The sequence below is a fragment of the Aptenodytes patagonicus genome, chromosome 18 (assembly GCF_965638725.1).
Source record: "Aptenodytes patagonicus chromosome 18, bAptPat1.pri.cur, whole genome shotgun sequence".
Lineage (NCBI taxonomy): Eukaryota > Metazoa > Chordata > Aves > Sphenisciformes > Spheniscidae > Aptenodytes > Aptenodytes patagonicus.
This window is the reverse complement of record NC_134966.1, coordinates 11,182,773-11,196,570: the sequence shown is the minus strand read 5'-3', so window position 1 is coordinate 11,196,570 and position 13,798 is coordinate 11,182,773. Positions and strand designations below refer to the sequence as shown.

At 38.1% G+C, this 13,798-nt stretch overlaps 1 protein-coding gene across 6 annotated transcripts in view; it reads left to right on the top strand.

The window, feature by feature from the left end:
- TTLL11 (tubulin tyrosine ligase like 11) overlaps nucleotides 1-13,798 on the top strand; it is a 56,421-nt gene that overhangs the window by 9,961 nt on the left and 32,662 nt on the right. For 2 of the 6 annotated variants that reach the window (XM_076355049.1, XM_076355048.1), the window contains exons 3-6: nucleotides 4,354-4,470; nucleotides 7,471-8,046; nucleotides 8,649-8,744; nucleotides 9,273-9,391. In XM_076355049.1, coding sequence (XP_076211164.1) covers nucleotides 4,354-4,470; nucleotides 7,471-8,046; nucleotides 8,649-8,744; nucleotides 9,273-9,391 — 908 coding nt within the window. Of the gene's footprint in view, nucleotides 1-149; nucleotides 181-4,353; nucleotides 4,471-7,470; nucleotides 8,047-8,648; nucleotides 8,745-9,272; nucleotides 9,392-13,798 lie in introns of all 6 variants that reach the window. The other 4 variants (XR_012996743.1, XM_076355047.1, XM_076355050.1 and 1 more) reach the window with 3 other exon arrangements.

Sequence of the window (13,798 nt, the reverse complement as noted above, 5' to 3'; positions counted from 1 at the left end):
AATAAAATGCCATTCTTTTTCAGCTTTTTTGAAAAAAAGTGATGCTGTGTGTTGGTGTTTGGTTCTGTTATTACAAATATTTTTAAAAATACTGTATGTGTTTGTTTTAACCCTGTCTGACTGGCCCAGTGCATTCTTGTATTCTACAGTAACCTCTGCTTGGAAAAGTGAGAGAAAAAGGTATGGACTTTAATAGACTTCTATACTATGTGTTACTTTTTAGATAATTACCATATCCACAATCCAATTAAATCCATGAACATCTTTTAATATATACTTTTCAAGTGTGCTGGGTCACTGCCATGGCACTGCTAGTTAACAGTAAAAATGAATAAAATCCCAACAGTACTTCAGCCTTATTGCTTTAGGTGTAAGACCAGTTTGTAAAAAGAGTGTAAATTATCCAATCAATTTAGCAATGACAGGTAGGTAAGTGCAAATAACTTGGAAGTAAACTTTCAAAATGGTGCACTGGGGTTCTAGTGATGACTCTTTTGGGAATCGTGCCTGTCTCAGTTGCAAGGCACTGATGAACTGAGCAGCGCGTAGCAATGTGGTCTGTACATCGGGTTAAATGCACAGACCCTCACGCTGTCAGCAGGTGGCACTGTAAATAAATACTTTTCCCTGGTTGAACGGTTACTGGAGTGAAAACGGTTTGGTTTTTGTTCCAAGAATAACAGATGTCCAGTAACACACTCCTAGGAGTTTCCTTTGCATATGTTCTTCCATCTGTGTTTGAGAAAAGCGTAGTTCTTGTTATCAAACATTATATTTTATATTGTAAGAGTTTATGTTCTACTTAACACAAGTTTGTAATGTAACCCCTCCAAAACAAGAAAAAATACATCACAAAAAATTCCAAATCCACTGTGAACCATAAATGGTTCAGAACACTTTTCACTTGCAGTTTCATGAGGTCTCAGTAGGAGCTTTCCAGCCTTTTCTGTTGTTTATTTGTTCATATGTGGTTTTGTTTGCTTTACAGCCAAGGGACCCTAATGCTGCTGAAAATGTCAGCTCTCTGAGACTGAATTTTCAGCTTATTCACAAACAAGTACAACACAGCATTGGCGGTGCCTGCATGTTAGACATACCCCTATAGGAACTGGTATACACTTGAATATGCAAATGCCATGTGTACGTTTATCTGAGCAAAAGATGATTTAGCCATCTCTGGTACTTCTGGAAGTAAAGCTGTATTGTCATGGCCTGCAGCTACTAAGTAGATAGCTCTAGATGTGTCATGCTGAAACTCATGTTGCTGTACCTTCACTGTTACTAGTATTCAAGTCCTTTAGAGCATAGTTAATTACCAAAAGTCACAAATTCAGTGTCAGTGTAGGTATAGGTTAGACATGAGAAGATGGTTCGGTGCTGTTTGTAGTATAGGATTTTGTTGCAAAGGGCTGGACTGAGAAATGAACACCTATGATATTTTGCCTGTAATAGAAATGACTACTGAAAGAAGAAACTCCTTGAGAATTTCAATCTTGCTGCCTCCTCCTGAAGCACTACAACATTTCAAAACAATTTCTCTCTCAAATATTCTTACCGTGCCTCACTTCTGTAGATGTGATTGTGAACTTTTATCATACATTTGTATCAATAACTAAATCAAATGCTGTCAGCTTTTCCCACTTTCCCCTATCCCTAAATCTAGGTAGAAAACACTGCAGCTAATCTAATATTAATTAGCTAGTAATCGATGGGAGAGCTGCACTCCTAAGTTTGTTGCGGATGAGCTTCATATTGGGAAATACCAACAAAATGGTAGTTCCCTTAGTGTCATTCATATTAAACTGAAGTGGTGATAGGTGTTTTTAACAAGGGCTTAAAAGTTAATTTTACTAAGTAGATATATATTTACCTATTTTCAATATTCACCTATTTTTTACCTTCTTAAACATTCTGTACTAATGTGTCACCGTAACAGAAGATGAGTTACAGATAAGGAAATCTCTCAGGTGCTACAGTAATCACCCCTTCACTAACAGAGAAGAATCTGTTGGAATCTGTGTGCTAAGAACTTATTCCTAATAGGAAATTCCAATTTCTGAAAAGTAACTAGCTTGGGATTCAAACCAGGGCCTTGATTGCTCTCATACTGCCTTCTTTTTGTGTTGTCTGTGAGAGTGATGAATAGGCCTAGTATGATTAATTTTTAATAAGAATCTGATTTCCAGCACAGCATATTTTTGGTGGTTTAATCAGGTTTTCAGTTTTTGGATACCTCTTAGGCATAGACATGAATATTCTAGTCTTTGTGCTGTCAAATCTTATAGCCCATTATATGCATATTTTTCAGAACACTATATTCATTCAGCCTGTGTTTCCTCATGAAAGGCAAACCTGCAACTGGATCAGATGTCATACCATTAGACGTCATATTCTCCTCTTGCTGTTGCCTGTAAATGGTTAACATATTTTTAAAGATAATTTCCTTTTGTCAAGCTAAGTACACAGAAATATCTCACTTCATATGAAGTAATTTTCCTACATGACTGACTTTTCTAAGTCTGGAGAAACCTGCTCATAATGAGAATTTGAAAGAACATAGTTGAGGGGATTGTGGAGAATTTGAAGACGACTGTCGGGAATCTCCTTGAAGATCCAGAAACCATCTGCTTTCTTCAAGACAGTCAAGCTGCTGAAAAACAGACCGGCTCTGGATTACTATTCCCCCTTTTCCCACCATCCTGTCTTCATCTGCCATGTGTAAGTTTTGATGGACTAGAAAATGATGGAGAAAACTCTTTCCATTTGGCTGGAAATGAAATCTTTAAGTATGAGATCTACGAGGCCAATGATTGTTAAAATGCAGGACTTCAGAAGCAGGTTGCTGTTGCATCTTTAACAATAGTCCCCAGAAAGCAGCATCTTTTTTGAAAAGGTGCTGCTGTAGCAGAGCAGAAGGAGCCTGAGGCGTGAACAACAGACGTGGGAACGGGAGGCAGATTGCCCCGGCTGGTTTCACAGAGGTTCTTTATTACTTTCTGCCCTAGTAGACCGTGATTGGCGCTTCATATGCACAACTAGAGCCATAGTAGGGTATGTTTAGTTGTGGAGGTTTAAGATTAACCAAATATCTTTCTGGGATGCTGACTTTAACAACATGTGAACCAGAGAGAATCCCCTAGTATGCAGAGTAATGTCACGTCAGGGGAAGATTATTCTTTAATTGTAGGAAGACTAGGGCATAAATCCTGCTTTCCTTCTTTGCACATCTAGGCCTGCTGATCTACTTGGACCTATTTATCCACACATCGTTTATGTAAACCTGATCTCCAGTGTGGCGTTTTATCCCTCAAAGTGACTTATTTTGAAGAAGGATCTCTCAGTGAGTTAGCATGACACTTGTCCACGAGAAAAATCCTAGTTTAATCTTGAATTTGTGCTGTAGTTAGTAGGAAGGCTTTTAGCAGTGTGAGTCTCAATGAAATAAATAACTGGATAGGATGGAGCCAAAAGTACTTCAGGCCTTAGGAACGTCGCCGCTAGCAAAGTTGTCCCTCTTACGTGGGTCAGCAGCCTAATGTAGTTGCAGCAGAGGGTGCTGTCCAAAAATCATGATGACCTGACCAGTGCTCAGCCTTTTCCTGTATGCTAATTTTTTCTCTTTCATTCTGCAGTGCCAGGGCTCGTGGTGGCAATTGACTGTTTTTTCTTTGTTAGCTTGTATCCTCAGGCTTCTTAAAGTCCATCTCTAGTTGTTGCTGGCGAGCCACAGGCCTGTGTAAAACCGTATCACCAACTTGTTCAGCACATGTCTGGCTGAATGGAGAGAATAGCAGCTGCAGGTCTGGTGCCGTAAAATCTGTGAATGCAAGAAAAGAGTGGTCTGTACTGCGGCATCCCTCCGTTTTGAAAAGAAGAGATTAAGTGCTTTATTCTTCTGAATCCCACGAGTAGCTGATAAACGTGTTAGCCTGCATGCTGCATTTTCTTTAGCTGCATTCTTTGTTAGGGCTCCCTGTGCCAGTGCTGTTAGGGGTTTCGTGAGCTACAGTCCTTCAGCATCTATTCATTGAAACCTGGATTTTATAGTTGCATTTTGATACATTACAGTTTGTGCTCTAACAATATCTTTCCTCCTAAATATTTGTGAATGCAGTGCCACTGTATTTACACCTGTAGGGACTTTATCTACATGCAGAGAACAGCGATAGAGCTGGGGGAGCTACAGAGGCTTCCTCACTAGGGTCCTGTTGCTTTACCATGAACTTAAAGGGCTGTCCGAGAGGGTAACGTGGCAGTTCATTTTCTACTGCTTGCTCAGTCCTTGACCTCCAAACCAGTTGCCAATTAATACCACTTCCCTTGGGTTTTCTTTTTGTTCTTGGTATGTGCCAGTTGGATCACTACATTCACACTCCACTTGCCAAACAGCTTCCGATAGCAGTGAGCACCACTGGTGCTGACGGGATTTGGAGAGACGGCAGATGGGTCTTCAGTCAGCCCGTACCTCAGGTAGCTGCTTTTTTCCTCCTATGCTTCTGAAGGCCAAGACATGTTAACTCACTGGCTTAAACATGCTCATATTCTTTCCTTGCTACATGTTGTAAAACATGCCATATTTTATTAATAGTTTCTAAAATTCATCTAAGATAACTCTAAATCCTTCCTGACTTTCTTTCTTTCTTTCTCAATTTCACTTCTACTAACTGAGGCATCCAAATCTCTGCAGTTTTCTTTTGCTATACAAGTAATAAATAAACTAAAATTTATTTAGGCAGTGGGAGATATGCATGTAACATGAAATATCTGATATTCAGGAGATGTGTCAGGCCCTTACAGCGACCTACTTACTGTCTTCCTGATTTTTTTTTTATCCTCAAATAAAATGCATTGAAGCTTGCAAAGTTTAGGTTTGCTTCTTGGGAATGTGAGCTTTGTAGGCAATTTAGATGGTGTAATTGCTCTTTTATCTGATGTAAAAAGATTCCCTAATTAATATCAGTTGTTGTTTTTTTTTTTTTTTTGAGAGAGAGGATTTTTGAGTGAATATATGCTATTTACAAAAGTGCAGATTTGAATCCAGCCATTAGTTATTGGTGCCATGTTTAATTTTGACTCACTGTATCCAGTTGGGAATGACATTAACCTCCAAACATTCCCTGCTAAATGAATGTATCAGTTTAACGTGGTCAAAAGCCAAAACAACCTTATTACAATAATCATGTTTTGGACTGCCAACTATTAATAGTCTGTTCCAGGTGGGATTATTTAATTTTCTCACAGATAAAATAACTGATTCTTTAGGAAGGAAAAATGGGTGTTTCCTTTTTTTTTTATTTTTACTTCTTTATGTAACTCCCGTTAGTTTGTTAAAGCCAAAAACTCCAAACATATTTACTGTTGCTTCCAAGAAGCTAGTTTCTATAAAAGGCTGTTGTCTGTTATGGTGCCAAGCCCTGTTTATGCCCCAGAAATTAAGCTGCTGATGTCAGTATGTAGAAATGACAGTGGGACTGAGCAAAAAGTTCAGATTCAACTGCCTTTTGAATTTGAGACATTTGGGTTTAGATCTGAGTTTTAGGACTTTTTTCCTTTTTATTCTTCTCCCTTTCTGTGTGAGGATGCAGACACCTCTCTAATCCTATAATTCTCTGTAATTTACTTTTGTGTTTCATCTTACTAAGGCCACATCTGGGATTCTGTAGGACAGTTAGGTTCTGACAAACCACAGATACTTCCCCATCACTGTTACCATAATTTCTATTTGTGGTAAACCATTTCCCTTATACGCCCCAAGAATCTAGGACACAGTGTGGAAAAACCCTCAAGATACGGGTATGATGGCTTATACGATACTCATGGATATCTGCAGGGCAGTGAGAGAACTGGATACACGAGTATCGAGGTCCACGCTGCTGTAAACAATACAGAAATAGGTTGTATAGTCCTCCAGCAACTTTCTTACGAAGTATTACAGTTGACTTTAACAAACAGAGATCTTTCATGGCAAGGCACTACAAAGAGTGGAAAGAAACTGATACTGAAAGGTACTGGTTTGCTAACCTTTCCTTTTTTTTTTTTTTTTCCTCCCCTCCTTTCTCCTTTTTCTTGCTGTTTCTGTGTCTTGATGATCTTTATACACATGCTCACAGAGTGTTATTAGTAGGTGTCAAAAATTCTTACCTGCTATTCCCTTTCTGGTGGGGGCATCTCCCATCACCCCATACATAGCAAGTTCAATTGTCAATGTTTGTCTTTTGGAAAAAAATGTTTTCCAGAATGATTCTATTAATGTAACTGGTTAGCAGTAAGGAGTATTTGACATAACTTTTTAAGAAATCTGCAAACTGGAAGCATTTCTCTGTGAAAGAAGTGAAATGTATCTTGTGTAGTGACTTTTGTAAGCATTTTTGCATATTAAAATGCATTATGCTGCATAGATATTGGTGTTGGCTGTTTGCGAGCTCGTACGCTAGAGCGCACTGTGTTTCACACTGAACCAGCACAGAAGCGGTGAACGTCTGAACAGAGATTGAACATGTGCACTAGCTTGAGGAAACGACAGGCCAGGCATGGAGTGCTTTGTAGATTCATTCAAAGGTTTTGATTTGGTACTAGACACCATCAAATTCTCCACCAACTTTCCTCGCTTTCCTGATTTCACACTAGGTACATCTAAAGAAAGTATCTGAATTGTCATGTGTTATGAACAGATCTTCCTAATACAAATCAAAGCCACGGAGAAGAGTTGTTGAATCGTGATAGAATTTTCTTTATCTTGCATTGGATAGAAAGGTAGTAATTGCATGCCAGGCCTGAAGGGAATTGTGGTATAATTTAGAAAACCTTCCATTTTGGGGAATGGTGGTAGGTAGCAACTGAGGCATAAACTCTATGCTTTGTTTAGTAAATTTGTGGTATTTACTTAATATCTGTACATGGCTCAATATTCCCTAGTTCTACTAACACTGGCTATCTGATTGTGAAAATATTCAGTGGTGAAAAAAGGTATTATCAGTGCCAAATTTTTACTTTATCCTTCCTTCTTCCAGTATTGTCTGTCTGCATTCATACCTCAATAAATAAGGTGCCTTCCCTTAGGTTAATGATTATCTTTGTCAGTAGTTGTTCAAAATGCAGCACAAAAGTTTAACTTTGCAGTTTCATACACATTAGTGACTAATAAAATAGATCTCATGAGATACAGAGCATTTCATTCTGTAAATTGGTACATAACATTAAAAAGAAGTTCCTGAAATCATTTATACAACGGCTTGTTAAATAAAATGACCTTTTATCTGTGCTAATCATTCCCTATTCATGCTTTTTCGTTTGTCTTTGTGCTTGTCAGCACTGTTTATCTTCTACCTCTTTTGCACGGTGTTTACTACTATAGTGATGTGATCATGTTATTTTTATTTATTTTTGTTTATGAATGCAGTTTGTTGGCTTTCATAGTATCAGCCCTTCTCCCTCAATTAGTGTCTTTCAGTGTAATTCTTTTCATTCTAGGTTCGTATGATGAAAGACAGCGATCCATCCTGGAAGCCCACTTTTATTGTAAAACCTGATGGAGGCTGCCAGGGGGATGGAATCTACCTCATTAAAGACCCAAGTGACATCAGACTGACGGGAAGCATCCAGAGCCGGCCAGCTGTTGTCCAGGAATATATTTGCAAACCACTGCTTGTTGACAAACTGAAATTTGATATTCGTCTTTATGTCTTACTGAAATCTTTAGAACCCTTAGAGATTTATATAGCCAAAGATGGACTTTCTAGATTTTGTACAGAGCCCTATCAAGAACCCACTCTAAAAAATTTGCACCAGGTTTTTATGCACTTAACCAACTATTCACTAAATATCCATAGCGGGAATTTCATCCATTCTGACAATGTAAACACTGGCAGCAAGAGGACTTTTTCAAGCATTCTGTGCAGACTGTCTTCCAGAGGAGCTGATGTCAAAAAGCTGTGGTCAGATATAATTTCACTGGTGATTAAAACAATTATTGCACTGACACCAGAACTGAAAGTTTATTATCAGTCTGACATACCAGCAGGAAAGCCTGGGCCAACTTGCTTCCAGGTAGGTTAGGATTTCTGCCAGGAATGCAGTTATTTCTATGCATGGATTAATTTTCTAGATGTTTAATTTCTTTTCTAAAAGCTTTCTCTAGTTATGTTGCTGATCACTGGTTGGATGTAGTGCTTCCACTGGATAGCATTGCGTGAGCTCAGACCTTAGGTTCTCCTCACCCAAGTTTTACCTTAAAAATCTCAGCCTCCTGACCTATGTTACTACTAGCCATAAACATATATGGAGAATTTCAAATGGGTATCAATCATTAGTAGCAGTATTCATTCCAGTTTCCATCTTCTAGATGTTATCACTATGAAGCTTTGCAGCTTCCTAACGCAGCTATTATGATAGCAGTCTTAAGACCCGCTTGTCATAGGTGCCCATGTTGACAGATGCCGTATTTAGAGATGGGGGTAGTGTGAAAGTAGCCATTAGTATCAAAGACAAATGGTTTCAGTAATTATTCAGCAATATAGTATATTTCTCAGTTATTTCTCTTTTGTCCTTCAAATGTTTCTTTCTCCTGAATGTTGACATTTGGATGGCCGTTGCATTCTCTAAGAACACCGTGAGTAGAATGGAAGTAACACATTGCTTGTTATGCACAGATTTTAGGGTTTGACATTCTCCTGATGAAAAACTTGAAGCCCATGTTACTAGAAGTAAATGCAAACCCCAGCATGAGAATAGAACATGAGCAAGAGGTAAGACCTTTCAACATGATAGTGATACTGGAATTAAATTGTTTAGGTTTGGTTTTCTGGTCTTTTTCCTTGTTTGAAAGACGAAAACTGTCTGCTCATATGAAATCTCCAAGGTTCTCTGTAATTTTCTGCTTTGAAATCATTGCTAATCTTATACACTGGAAATATGACTTATTGGAATTGTGAAAGCTCTCCATCATCTTTGTCATAAATACATTTATTCATCATCCCCTGCAGTTGACTTAATAGTGTTTAGGGGATTGCTAATAATTTTTTCATGTTTGTATACATAATATAAATGGTAACATTGGCAGCTATCTCTTTTTTTAATATTTCAATTTACTAGAGAAACTTGCCAAAAATTGTTGTAATACCATACTGAAAATGTTAAGGTATTTGTGTATTCTGTAAGGGGTATTTTGTAATCTATCATTGTGTATTTAAAACATATGACATGCATGAAGTTTGAGCAAATGTGGAATAAATAATCCTTAGTTCTGAATAACTGTATCCCTTTGTAATTTAAAGCTTTCTCCTGGAGTATTTGAAAATGTCCCAAGCCCTGTTGATGAAGAAGTGAAAGTAGCTGTTATCAGAGATACTCTTCGTCTAGTGGACCCTCAGAAAAAAAAGAGAAAAGATGTCCAGTAAGTGTGTTGACTTCTTTTTTTTTTTTTATCAATGCCTTGCAATAATTATAAAAGTGAAATATTTTTTCCCAGTTATGTTAGTTTATCCGGGACAATGAGTTCCCAACTGTCTGTGTGACTCCTTTTACATCCACAGTGTTAACTCTTTCAGAAAAGCTTGTAGGATATTACTTGGTGGCGTGGTACAAAAAGAGTACTCGGATTTGTGGATCTGCCAGGGGAAGGTCAGGGAAAAAAACATTTCATTATATTTCTGTTTAGTGGCAGCAAGTCCACCAAATGGCATTCTCGCAGCTCAGCACTGACCACTTCACATGCTCCTTTCTTACAGGAATGGCAGAAGTGTGTAAGGAGCCATGCAAGGGCTCTAGCTCAAGGAATTGAAAAGGTCCACAAACTGACAGTAGATCAGGCTTTATCAGTTCCCCTGGAATATCTTACCTTTGATTCAGAACTGGTGCAAACAATTTAGTAACTCGGGTTTATTTATTTGTACTTTTACTTGAGGCCTCTTTTTTTTATTCAAAACAGTCATGAGATGTAAATTTGTGTATTAATTTGCTTGTAAGTCACAAATTACTCTGAAAGAATTGCCCTGCTGGAGCTGAAAAGTATGAATATTGTATTTAGAAATTGCTTCCTTGATCTGTGATAATAAACATAGTTAAATCTATGATCTAGAAATGAGAGGAACTGCCTGAAGCAGCTTACACAGAAATGCTTGTGGTGGGATCAGGCTGAGAGAAAGAACATCTTTTCTGATGAAATATCTTGTTTTAAGCAGTTCCTTGGAGACATGAAAGGGAGATTTTTTTTTTTTTTTTTGTCCCTAGAAATTCTTGCTTATAGGCCTGCCTCCATACTAGAATACAGATTTTGTTCTTCTCTTGGCACTTAGTGGCAAGCTTAAATATGTTATTCATGTTCTACAATGATTTCAAGGGCAAACTGCTGTCCTTTTGTAGACAGAGAGTCCTGTGAACAAGACATGACTGATAATACTTAAAAGTTCTGTATTATTGTAATATTATTACAAGATCAAACTATTCTTTCAGAGGCAGTGCCCCACACATAGAGGTTGCTGTGGTCAGTATACAGAATATCTTGCAAAGCAAGATATGTGTGTTGCCTGTACTTAACCTTCACCCTTAAGATTACTTCAGTGCATGGAGCTGAAGGAAGATAATTTTTTAACCTGTAATTACGTAGTCATGTCTTTTTTTTTAATGCTGAAGTTATGTCAGGCATTCATTAATTACATATCAGATACGGAAAAAAGGCAAATGATAATTACAAATAAATTCCTGGAGAACTCTGGTGTGTGTGGAACACTCATTCAACTGAGAATTCTTCTCTGATACATTTTGAGTATTAAATAATTTATAACAGGATTAGTCGGTGATGAGATAAACCATTGGCTCTTCACAGCAAGAATTCATCAGTGATGCAGCTGTTTTTTTCAGGATAATCTGGTTAACAGAGCATCTTGCTGATGAATATCTACATGTCTTCACCGTAAGTCAATCCTATTCCTTGCTGCAAAGGGCAATATTCTGGTAACTTTTTGTGTGGATATACAGGAACTCGTGTGACAACTGCCCACCTGTTCAGCTGAGATTTACCCCTTCTACTTCAAAGTACTTTTTATTGAACTGGGGATGGTGCGTGGAACTTCTTGAGAGAGACGTGATCTTACTGTGAGCTTCAAGTAAAGGACTTCATTCTGATCACCTATGGAGATTTACATCAAAATAAAAGCATTTGAGAGAGAAACTGAGCACCAGTTGCTTTTGCCGTGTCTTTGCTAGCAAAGGTTTTGCAATGCTTTCGCTTTGTGTCCTGCCTCTCACTTGTTTCAGTGCATTTCAACTAGTTCTAATGTGTGCTCCCACGTTCCCTCTCCAAACACTCCTACCAGTAACTGCAGAGAAATGGCATCATTCCTCTGTTTGCAGGGCAAAGATAATAGCTAAATAATTGACTGGAAATAGAAAGCTGGACAGTGGTTTACCTATCCATTGTAATACTTTTTCTAGTCTAATTGCGCCTGGCAGCAGGAAAAGCAAAATTTGGCCTATTAATAGAAAAAAAAAAAAGTGAAAGAATTCCTGTTCTGACAGCTAACCAGCAGCAAACACTGTAGACTCTAGTTTTGATGCTAATTAAGTAATGGACATTAATCTAAGTAAAGTTTTAATGATACATGTAACACTGAGTTTGAACACTCAGGGGAAATACCGAGAAGTCTGAGCTGTATCTCAGGTAAATATTCTGCTGTGGAGATGGATTTGATTTCCCTCTAATTATCTCCCAGATTAAAATAAACGAAGCATCTAAATGAAAGTGAGTTTTAGAAGTCGTCCTGAAGTACTTCATCAGGAAAGATTAATAGCTCAGAATTTTTTTTTCGTTTAATTTTGCCTCATCTTTATGGAGTTTTGATTATTTTTTTTTCCTCCTTTTCATGTGACGTATAATACTGAAATAACAGCTAAGTTGAATAAGGTCAGTTTATCATGCCATACATATCTGTTAATTTTTCCAGCACAATTCCAGTCTTTACATGCACCAATCACTAGTAATTATCTTGGCACTGCCAATAATTAGTCATTGAAAATCTGCAGTGATATGAGTTCAAATGAACGTACTTAAACATACTTAGTGGCTATTGTTCCACAGTATGACTGATCTTTTCTTAGTTTTAAGAATTTGTCCTGGCCATTTAAGTACTGAGGTATGTGGTTAATATTTTGTGTGTGTAACTGTTTAAACAGAAACTTTAAATTCGCGCAAAGATTTTTTTTTTTTAAATAGAGGAAATATCTTCTGTTGTAGAGGTGAGGGAAGGCTTTGTGTTATTCCGTGATGCAAAGAACATAAGGAATTAGAATAGAATAAAAAGTGACACAGGTACATGTGAGGCTTTGGGAGGGATGAACAGGGTGGGTACTGCACAGCGCCTGCTTTTCCCTGACGTTATGCAAGCGCTGCCGGACAAATCCCATATACCTCGTACGCAGAAGACCTATTCTGCATGTCAAGATTCTGAAGGCAGTAGGTATCCCTATAAAGGTTAATGTCCTGCTTTGCTGCATTCATTTCCTTGCTGCTTCCGAATCCTCTATGTTGGCGCAATTGTAGCCAAAGTCGGATGACAGCAGAGTTTCCAAGCAACTATTAATAGAAGCTTTGGAGCCATGTACTGCTCTGCAGGGTGGTGATGTATGTCAAGGGCTCGGAGACTCTCAAGAGGAGAATCTGAAAGTGGCTCCGTGGGTTACTTTGTTAGACTGTTTTCAAGCCAGTCTGTAACCCAGAGGGTGAGTGGTGTCTGGCTCTGCCTGACCAAGTAGAGCCTGGGTAGTCCTTTCTGAAATTAAAGAAGGCAGCTAATCAGCTACATGTTGTGTGTTTTGTTTTACTTTTTTGATCTTCTTTAAAAAAAAAAAAATCCAGCTAAAAATGCATGGTTATAAAAAGAGGGTTTCTGACACACACACACCCCACCCCCCCCCCCCCCAGTGGAATTTTGCAGGAGCCAAAATGTAGGGCCTTTGTTGCCCTAGCTTTGGTTCCTAGGCTAGCCCTATTTTCCTTAGGCATCCTTAATTTGGAACTCGTTTCACTCATAATTAAGAAATTAAAACATTTAATAAAATAATATGGAAGATAGTAATTCTTTGCTTTTATTTGTGTGGCAGTACTGTTCTCATGGATTTTAAGGCTTGAGTAGATCATTGTAATCATCCTGGCTGATGACACACTGGAACAAATGCAATCGTTTGTGGCTGAGCTGTTTTCTTGGAAAGATGGAATTTTAAACTCCTCTGTAAATCTGTTTAATATTATCAAACAAAGCTTAGTTTCTTCTAGCATTACTACAGAGTGAATTCAGGGGGTAGTGATGGCCAGTAATCTTGATTTCTGTTCTGAACATCTGTCACTGCTAATTTCAGAATTATCGTGGTGGTTTTTCCAGCTTGCTTTTTTTTTTTTTTTCCCCCCCCAGCAATGGTAGCTCTTTTGACTTGAATTTATGATCTAGTGAAGACCTTCAGTACCAGATTAGCCAGCTGGTCACTGTATCATCAGGAGGGAGCTTTCCTCCTCAAGTGAGAAATCTAATGTAAAAAAAGAAAAAGAGGGGGAGGGAATGTAGTTTCTTTTTACTTAACATATTCAAAGCATCGTGTATAGCATGGGTGGCACATGTCCCTTCACAGGATCACAGTATGCATTTTTATTCAAGTCTGTAATAGGCAACATGATCAGAAAGCTTGGCTACACCGACTTGAAGAGTGAAATCCTTGTCACATACTAGTACAGGGGTAAGGGGCTGAACCGTGCTCTGTAATGTTTCTACAAAGAAACTTGTATAAAGCTTGTATAGTATTAAATTTGCTC